Here is a 10,595-nt window from a genome sequence, read left to right on the forward strand (position 1 = left end):
CTCTCTCTCTCGTCTCTCTCTCTCTCTCTCTCTCTTCTCTCTCTCTCTCTCTCTCTCTCTATTATATATATATTTATATATATATAATATATATATTATATATATATATATATATAATTTTATATATATATATTATATATATAATTATATTTATATATATATATATACTTATTATATATAATTCAGTATAAATGTATATGTTTCGCTTTAGCCGCCATTCCGAAACCATTACGCACCTAATGGAATTTAACTGTCGCATTTATATTGTATGCTATAACGTGTTTGCAGCGAAATTTCTTAAACCCCAAAACGAGAAATCATGATGTTTAATCATCAGTCACAGCAGATTTAAGCGACAGGTTTATTTTTTAATATAAAAATAGCTCCCGTTTACATTTTACTCGTATTTCAACAAATACTGAATTTATTTAGATCCCGTATTTCTTGGACAGCGCATTTTGCCTCGTGTAAACGCTAAATACCGAATTTCTTGCTACGTGTTAACGCGGCTTTAATATAGCCGCATTCACACGTAGCAAGAAATTCGGTATTTTGCGTTCACACGAGGCAAAATGCGCGGTATTTCATAAATACGGAGTCTCGTGTGAACGCAGCTTATGTGCTGATAATTAATATTTCAGCTGGACGAAGCCCAGCATACCAGGACCCGTGGTCACGTGGGAACAGACAGTGTCGCGGATGAGGGGGCATGATTTTATTATAATAATAATAATTATTATTATGGCCCTTAACGGGTGGGGTCCAGAGGAGCCCGCCCCACTAGGGCTCTGGCGGGGTGCAGGGGCAGACCCCTGCCGGAGTCCAGGGTGTGGGAGCCCGGAAGCTCTTGGATTTGAGCTATTTAGAACTTCAAATTCTAATTGCAATATTTGTGAATTCTAGGTTGTTGTTTTTTTGGATCCCATAGGCTTAATACCCCCCCCCTCACACACACACACACACACACACAAAACAGTGGCTGGATCCAAGAGTTGAATTCTAGGGGGCGGGCGATCATGCGAGTCAAGAGCACGAAGCCGCCGAAAGGGGCAGGTGTTGGGAAAGGGGTGCTCTCCCTTCCACTGTGTGGAAATGTTTAAAAAGTATTGCAATTCTAAAAGCCAATCAATTTGGACATCTTTATTCATAACATTATCACGCAGATTTTCCCTGCCTTCAGGGGTGCCCCCCTCCTGTTGGGAGGGGGGGGGGTGTCGGGGGACCTCCCGAAAGTTGTTGCAAAATTACACCTCTTAGAATGCAATTTCCTGGCACTCTGAGAACAACATTATTAAGACAATCTTTCATTACAATAGTGTCACGGTGTTGAGTTGAGTATTTTTATCTTTGGGGACACCCAAGACTAAAATACGTACTACGGAATCCTGTGCTATGTACATGATTGTCCTCACTGGGGTTACTAGGGCTAATAAATACACTTGGCCATTGAAATCTTCTAGGGGTGACGCCCCTGTGCCCCCCCCCTGCGATCAAACCTGAAACAAACTTACAGCACTGCGAATTATCTCGCCCTGAAATTTTGGTAATAAACGTATATTTTACTGAGAACGCTAAAACTGTACAAAAATAAATGAGAGAAACACAACCAGATGGAACCCAAAAAAACATATTTTTTATCGCCGTAATACAAAATGGAATTATCTTCCCCGGTCCGGGTCTCAAGCACAGCACCATCCCCCCCCCAAAAAAAGTATGACGAAATTAAAAATTTTCCCGTTCAATCCCGTGAAAACTCAATATCCCCAACTTCATAGGACTATTCTAATTTTGAATAAAGCAGGGATTGTTTAGCTCTAGGTTCTAGAGTTATTTTCAGTTAATTTAGGTTAAATACGCACATAAAAAGTTTCATTGGTTCCAATCACCATTAGAAATATTATTAAAAAATGTTTTAAAATTACGGCTACAGTTTGATTACAACGACGGTGGCGCACTCAAAGCGCACGATCTGATAAGTTGCGCAAAAACCACTTCCAGCAAGGGCTACAGACCGAGGGTGTTTCTTTATATTCATTTAAAAGCAAAAGGATTGTAATATCTTATAAACGACATATAGTTTCAGTTATAATATGGATAAATTTGCCCTAAAATGAATATGGTTCGGTTAAATAGCATTTAGGTATAAAATATAATTGCACTTTTGTGATTAGCCCTCGGTCTGTAATGCTACGTTTACACTATGTTCCCGGCGGCCACGGCAGCCACGGCAGCCCAGTTTGCCCGAACACGTAGTGCGCCGTAGGATTATGGCAATTTTCTTTCTCTGTATTCAAGTTTTGTTTAGGTCTTGCCAAGTTTTCTCAGCGGTCTATCACGGTATCCGTGACGGGCCGTGGGGGGAAGGAGCTGCTGAGTCCCGGAGGGTCCAATGCGCACTACGGTTCGGTCCGCGCGTCTACCACGATGCCAGTATGTTCCCTCCCGGCCGTCACGTTCTGATGCAGGGCGGATCCAGATTTTTGAGAAGGGGTGTTCCACGAGAAGAAGTAAAAGGCACTTTTTCCTGCTTACTTTTTCTGGTGTTTTAAAAGCTGCCGAAGGCCACTTAGGTGGGGTTTGGGGGACCTCCCCCAAGATTAAAAAAAAATTGGTGCATTCTGAGAGCATCTGACAGTAATTTTGATGTCTAGAATGCAAAAATTTATCAGATCGCGTCCCCGGACGCCTGCGACCCCTCTTTGCCCATTTCTAGATTTTTATAACGAATTTACATATATATAAGTAAATCTTTACCAGAAAAACTAGCGCTAAACAAGATTTTTTTATGGAGACAATATAAGAGAAGTGTGTGTGTGTGTGTGTGTGTGTGTGTGTGTGTGTGTGTGTGTGTGTGTGTGTGCGTGCGTGCGGCGTGCGCGTGCGTGCGTGCGTGCGTGTGTGTGTATGCTTTTTTCCCTTTTTTGGGTAAAAAGGGGGGGGGTCCGGACCCTCTCGACCCCCCTCTGGATCCGCCCCTGTGATGGGGTTCCTCACGTTTCTCACGATCTGATCAAGGTCTGACACGTTTTTCACGTTCTGTCAAGGCTTTCTACGGATGAAACGTGGACGCCGCGCGTACGTCCCTGCTCCTCCTGCACCTCCTTTTCAGCATTCATAAGCCCACATAGTTTGCTGCTAGATGGCAGCACAACACGAATAATCGAAAGTCCAAAATAAACAATAAAATACGTATGCATAGCGAGAGCGATACGGCGCGTGCATATTTGCTAATTAATTAGACTAATCGTGGCTGAATAGACTCAAATTTCACAGAGATCAAGGCTAAGACATGTGTCTATAACAGCTCGAATTTATAGAAATGTAACTCAAATCGTTCGCTCCATATGATAGTTAGTACACGTTCCTACCGGTCATAGCATAATAGCGTATGCGGCGGGAGTGGGCGGGGTCTATTTTTATCCTCCAATCCCAGGTCGGAGCAACTCCTCTGTTTAGACGCTGTTGTCATCACCGAGCTCCTTGGTCATCACAACCATAGATACTAACCCAAGTAAGTACCCATACTAACCCAAGTAAGTAACCCATGTAACTAACCCAAGTAAGTAACCCATACTAACCCAACCCACTTGGGTTAGTATCTATGTCACAACATTCTTCATTTTTCTACGTATGTTTACCGCAATGTGAATATATAGTGCAATCTATATTATTAGTTGGTGAAAATGGTTAAAGTTGCTATCGTTGGAGGCGGGCTACTCGGAGTGAAAATCGCAGGTAAATCTACAGACTATAAAGTATAATGTAAAAACTATAATAACACCAGGAGTAAGATAATATAGGATCCTATATTATCTTACTCCTGATAACACTAACACTAACACTACAGAGTACAGTATACCCTACTCCCTAGACCGAATAATTCTGTCCCATATAACCTTTTTTATATTTTGGTGATGGTTATTGGGACAGAATTATTCGGTCTACCCTACTCCCTAGTCAGTAGTTAGCCTTTGACTTTGGGCCAGAACGTGGTTCACTGGTTATAACTATATGCTAGAATAGACTTGACCCCTTCCGCCCTACGATGACTAATTTCAATAGATGATCACTGCTTAACAAAATTTTCATCTGTTTTAGGTGACTTAGCATATCATGGCCACACCGTGAAAATATACGATCGAAACATGAAAACTCTGGACTCCATCCCTCTTCGGATAGAGGAGGACAAGCAAGAGCTTAAAGACGAAGGAATTCTCGTACAGGCAAACTATACTGTAATCATTTTGGCTTTTATTCTGTAGTGACGTGAAAGATGGGTGATGGCCATTCTCTTGTTAGATGCATTGCGGCCAAAGCCTGGTTTAGCACCCTTGCGAAAACTAATTTGCGTTGTACCAAACTATCCTTGATCCTGCATTGCTACATAGCAGTCGTTGAAATTGGCATAAAATAGGCCAACAACGACACAATCTTGAAGTGTTAACATTGGCGGAGGTCTGTGCTCTCCGAGTGCTCTAGTTTTCTATGTTGTCCTGTGTTTTTTGTGTGTGTTTTTCTGGTCTGTTTGCCTGTAATTTCACTGCTCTCTCCCCTCCCCTCCCCTCCTCTCATTGCTGTACCTCATCTGTCTCGCAGGGTCGCATCGTCTGCCTCAGCCAGCTGGAGGAGACCGTCTGCGACGCAGAGTTCATCTTCGAGGCAGTGGCCGACGACCTCGAGGTCAAGCAGGACGTGTTTGAGCGAGTGTCGCACTGCTGCCGCGCGACCGCCGTCGTCGCCACCAACACGCTCGCGCTCAGCGTGGACAGCATCACGCAGCGCATGGCTCACAGCGAGGTAGGTCGCGCGGGCGGGGGTCGCACAGGGGTCGCGGTCGTGCACGGGGTCACGTGGGCGGGGTCGCGTGGGCGGGGGTCGCACAAGGGTGTGGTCAGTACCTCTTGGTGGTGAATGTGGGTGAGAGTATGTGTGAAAATAAGTTTGAGTGTACATGCACACATGGTTATGGGTGTGTATGTGTGCACCCCTCCATGTGCAGATGTGGCTGCGCTGTGTTGTTGCTTTCAGAAAATAGCCAAGACATTCTCAACGCCCTCATATCAATGTCTAACCCGAGTAGTTTTCACAGTGGTTCATCACATTAGAGGGGGTTACTGAATGTCTGATATGATGAAATATTTTACATCACACGCTTGAATTGCACATTAATTCTAATTTTCTCCTTTAGAGGGCTCTCGGATTGCGATTTCTTTATCCAGTCTACTGTATATCGGAAATCGAAGTAACACCGTCCACACATACCTCTGCAGAGACGATGGAAAAAGGTGGGTCTTGTTTACCTGTACAGTTATCGTAAGATAGTCTACATTTTCTTTCAATAATTGACTTGTGAATTGTGTTGAAAGTCTTTATAATAGAAATTGCGACATGGAGGCATGGAAGCAGTAACTATTTGTCGATAGCAGTAATCGACTCATCCACCTGAGCACAAGAATGATACACTATTAGGAATTTCTTGCTAAGTCTGTCAAATTCACCTAATTTATGTATCAATGTCCACTTTTATACGCCAAAATATTTCTGGCTTCCTGGCACTTAGTACTAAGCATAATTTTTTGAACGCCCTATTACAGCCCTGATTGGCTGGAACTGGCTGTCAGTCACCGCGTCAGTTAACTGGATAGCGAAATTGTACATAGTTGCAACAGTAGCCATAGAAGTAATATCAGACATAGCTTGTAAGTCATTAAAAAAGATACTGGGAAGAGGAGATGTGAGCCGGGGGCTGTCACTGCCTGTGGTCATTAAACAATCTGTGATTTCATTAAACAGCTCTGGTAGAACCCCTGACTAATGCTCAATCAGATTATTTCTACCCCATTCCTACTGTTTTCTCTTTTCCTTCCACTTCCACACTTTTAGAATTAAGTTCCATTCAATGGTTGCATGCCATAAACCCCATCGAATCGCATCAAAACAACATCGAATCATCCGCCACCATCTACGCGATCGAATAGGTTGCTTGGGTGTCACATGTACACACACGTTCTTCATCTAGCTGCCTCTGTGAATTTTCTAGTGAGAGTCTTCATGGAGAAGATGGGGAAGACGCTGTTTCTGCGATCCGGATCTATCCCGCTGATACTAAACATCGAACAGAGAGAGTCGCGCAAAATGGGTGAGAGAGCAGTGTTAGATGGTTATAGCTAATAAGTGGTGGACAAAGGCCACCAGTGATTTAAGTGGATTTACATAAGGAGTAGTACACAATTAGCAACAGGATGATATACATGTGTGTTGTGTGTGTGTGTTTGTGTGCATGCGTGCGTGCGTACGTGCATGTGTGAATGCGGGCGTGCACGGTGTGTGTGTGTGTGTGTGTGTGTGTGTGTGTGTGTGTGTGTGCGCGTGCATTTGTGTAGGCACGTGCGTTTGTGTAGGTGCGTGCGTGCATGACTGTATATATATTTATTTATATATAATTGACTTTCAATTGGTACGACCCCCTCCTGGGGCCTCCCTCATCCATCCATCCATCCATCAACGACATGCCTTCTAAAATTCCCGGGCACAACCTTCTTGATGTTAGTTACTAACAGTAACACGCGTCATGTGTCGTTTACCAGCCTACGCGCAGAGCTTGAAGAATCAGCGGAACCTGGCATACATGATGGTCGACAGGCTAGTTCCGGAGCTAGCGCACCGAGGGAACATACTGCCTGGCGATCCGGAACTCGATGGAGGTAGCTGACGGATGAATTGCTCTCATCCTGCGATCTGTTATCTTTTATGCCATCGTTTATCTTTTATGCAATCTTTTATGACCTGCAAGTTTTCATCAGCACTCACCTGGGATACCCTGCTGTATAGGAGGGCTCATTGTTTTTCTGTTCTCTGTACACTCATTGTGCTATGCAACTGCTAAACCTCGATGATCCCCAATAATTATTTATTGTATACTATTATTGCATTATTGTATTATTGTATGTAAGTTATTGTATATTTTCGTATATTATTTACCCCGTTTATATTATTTACCCGCATTGTATTATTGTATATTTTTGTACATTATTTACCCCGATCGTTGCGTGTTTCTCGTACATCCAAGGTTCGTACGGTGGTGAGGACCACGACTGTGCGATCTGCATGGACAACCCACGTAACTGCGTGCTGCGACCCTGCCACCACATGTGCACGTGCAACGACTGCGGCCAACTGCTGCTCAACCGACGCGACGGCTGCCCCATCTGCCGCAAGGAGATCGCCGAAGTCATCCGCGTGTTCCACTCGTAGCGGCGCCCCCTGGTGCCATCGCTCGCCAACGCGACCGGGGATGGTCGTGCGAGGGAGGTTCAGCGGGGATGCAGGTGGTGGCGCCATCTCGTGGTGTTCGTTGCAGCCAAGGACGATCGCAGGAGGATGGTTCGTGTGGCCGGGAGCGAGTGGATGGTCGAGCGACCTGGTTCGACTGTCGTGGTCGTCTGCGTGGCTAAGGGCTGTGTGTGGTGCTGTCAAGGGAAGTGATCGTAGTGCAGATGGGAGAGGGATCACTGGAGAAGGGGACTACTGAAGAGTGCATCGGGTGAAGTGACATTCTAGTCAACTTTTTCGACGATTACGATTTTTTTCCCGTTAATTGTAACCCATGTGTCCCCGTAATGTGTCCTCCCAATTAAATGTAATTGTGAATTGTAATTTAATCTAAGTGTGTGTGTTTTTGTGGTGCGTTGTGGGGATGCAACTGGGGAATCAATCCCCTGTTGCGTCCCATCTTGTGTAAGTTTTACGATCCCTAGTTCAGCCGTGGGTAGACGAATTGCGTGTGAAGTGATGCGAAGAGAAACTCCGAAAATAGTTAGATCTTCACAAAACTAGTCAGGATTTCCAATAACATTTAGTTTCCTCTAGGATCTAATATCTATATGTAGATATATCTATATAGGGTCTAGGACTCTAGGATCTACGTATTCTGTTCTGATGGTACATCGATTGCACGAATATTTGGAGATAATTTCGTATGCGTCCGTCAGGTGGCACCACTACACCATGTGTTCTGCGCCTGGCCTTAACTTGCATATCGATTATGCTTAGAGGAATGAATGGAAATCCTTTTTAAAACTACAATATTATTTATATTTTTCCTACTGTTATACCACCATGATTGTGAGGGAGTGTATTTGTTAGTAGTTTGTTCTATTAATTGTTGTTATTGTTGTTGTTGTACAAGATGCAAACTAGCCACCCATTATTTTAGATAGATAGATAGATAATAGGTTTAATTTTTGTGACACCTACTGACCTGGGTGCGTAAAGGGTGTATTTTAGTGTCAAATATGTTATTTATTATCATGTTGCACTTAGACTCTACGTCTACATTCCATGAGAACCAATCGTTGATAGATTATGATATGGAGGTGGGATCTCTGGTTTATTTGGAAAGCGTACATTGTTACTGCTATCAGTCATTACCTTGTCATTATATCCAGTGTAGTGGACACCGACAAGTACGAGAACATAACATAACATAACATCAGTATTTGTGTGATGATGATGAGAGAGCACGGGTTTAGTGTGTGTGCATCTGTTGGTTGTTCAGTAATCAACAGGTTGCACTATTTATATTAGCAAAAAACAAGACTAGTCATTTTCGTTTTTACCAAGGTACCAAGATTTGTTAGGTTGACGTGATATAAACACGTGCATAATGTAAACACACGCGATTTAAATAAATAGCATCAAGAGCTAATAATATATGTATTATTATCTCATGATAGCATGTACACATATGATCATGTACATTGTGTAAACACGCGAGCAAGATAAACGAGCTTGTGATGTAAATATGTACACAGTTGTAAACACGCACATGTCGTGTTCCGCGATGTTATAGAATGTTAAAGAATAAAGGTGATAATAATAATAACGAGCACTCGGAGAGCGCAGACCTCCGCCAAGGCAGCTCAATTCTCTCACTGTGAAAATTTTTATTAATTAATTAAATAATTAATTGGATCCGGATCACCACCAAAATGTAATCAATTCTAAGTTAACCCATTTCTGACCTATCCTGAAAATTTTATTAATTAATTAATTAATTGGATCCGGATCACCACCAAAATGTCATCAATTCTAAGTTACCCCATTTATGACCTATCCTGAAAATGTTATTAATTAATTAAAGCCGCATTATATAGCCATCCCGGAGAATTTGAACAACATTGGAGGTATTTTCAAATACCTTTTATAAGACAACGCGCAGTGAAATGGGAGGAACTAGAGTTTATTTTGTCATAAGGTAGTGTGATTATGCATGACACGAAGTATTTGCTAGTCTAGTACTGGAGAAATTAGCGTTTATGTTGTTGACATTTTCGCGTTGCTCTGCCAAGCAACCGTGGAGCGGTGCTGCGGTACAGCGGTACGGGTGTAGCAAAGATAAAAACATGTGACGTCACCTAACCGATTCTTGGCGAAATTGTTTGGCAAACAATTTAGCGTTGGCGCCAGATTACCAGAGTTCGCACCTCTTTCTTGTGGGTTTTAAGCAAACGCGCACTGAAATGTGAGGAACTAGAGTTTATTTTGCCATAAGGTAGTGTGATTATGCATGACACAAAGTATTTACTAGTCTATCGTATTGGAGAAATTAGCGTTTGGATGCGCATTGTGCGGCTTTAACCGCGGTAAAAATAATTCAACCGCGGCATTCTGAGTATGCCGGCCAACCATAATCACCGACCCAACTGATAATTTTGGCTTTATATAATAACTCCGTTAAGCAAACCGAATCTTTTGTCATTAGAGTTGAGCAATAACAGCTAATGTGTCCCTGAAAAAAACCCATGTATATATATATACATAATAGAAAATCTGTTCTATTATGAATTTATGGTACTCTTGATATATTAATGTGTTGATGTGTTAATATGCACAGTCATATAAAGATACATATTTAGCAAAGAATGTGTGGACGTTAGGACGTTGACATTAGACGTTGAGGAAGTCTCACACCCTAGTTGGAGTACGTGTCCTGCTGAGTTGCTACCATTACCACTACTATTGCTGCTGCTGCTGAATCTACTGCTACTGTACGCCTCGGGTGCAAGCATGGTAGTGTCTGTTCGCAGTGTCCATTTCCGGACATTTAGACGTTTTTACAGGCCCTATATACATATATACTCTGGTTCATGCCCCCGTGCGATTGGAATTATATAAAAATGGTGCAGATAATCACACTGTTCCATTTTCCTTACGGTACGCGTACAGCGGTGTCTGTTATCGCCTCTGCCTATAACCAGTTGCGCACGTCCCAATTAATTTGAAATATAATACATTCTACATATACAGTATTAGTGAATAGCAAACGTGGTTGTTTACAGACGTGCCTATTACAAACGATATATATTATTATTATTATTATTATATATATAAGTCTGGATGCTTGAGTCTATACTGTCGGTAGAGTGCACGATGCATTAAGTTGCAGAGCGTAATAATGCTTCATTACCGTCTGTCTGATTGTCGCGTAAGCGTGAAACTAGGAGTAACAGCTAAAAGTGATGTCTTGTCTTTAATATCTACAGACTACAATATATAATTATTATATATATATATATATATAATATATAATAATA

The 10,595-nt window shown here is 42.4% G+C and overlaps 1 protein-coding gene across 1 annotated transcript; it reads left to right on the top strand.

Annotated features, from left to right (window-relative positions):
* The first annotated feature begins 3,393 nt into the window (after positions 1-3,393).
* On the top strand, positions 3,394-8,207 carry LOC106814600 (probable 3-hydroxybutyryl-CoA dehydrogenase). The gene is made up of 8 exons (XM_014818939.1): positions 3,394-3,511; positions 3,675-3,735; positions 4,099-4,235; positions 4,597-4,797; positions 5,189-5,285; positions 6,041-6,139; positions 6,588-6,704; positions 7,070-8,207. Exons 2-8 carry the CDS (start codon positions 3,684-3,686, stop codon positions 7,252-7,254), a joined length of 888 nt encoding a protein of 295 aa, XP_014674425.1. The 5' UTR covers positions 3,394-3,511; positions 3,675-3,683; the 3' UTR covers positions 7,255-8,207.
* Positions 8,208-10,595: the final 2,388 nt, after the last annotated feature.

This window comes from Priapulus caudatus, unplaced genomic scaffold (genome assembly GCF_000485595.1).
Source record: "Priapulus caudatus unplaced genomic scaffold, Priapulus_caudatus-5.0.1 Scaffold949, whole genome shotgun sequence".
Taxonomy (NCBI): Eukaryota; Metazoa; Priapulida; class Priapulimorpha; order Priapulimorphida; family Priapulidae; genus Priapulus; species Priapulus caudatus.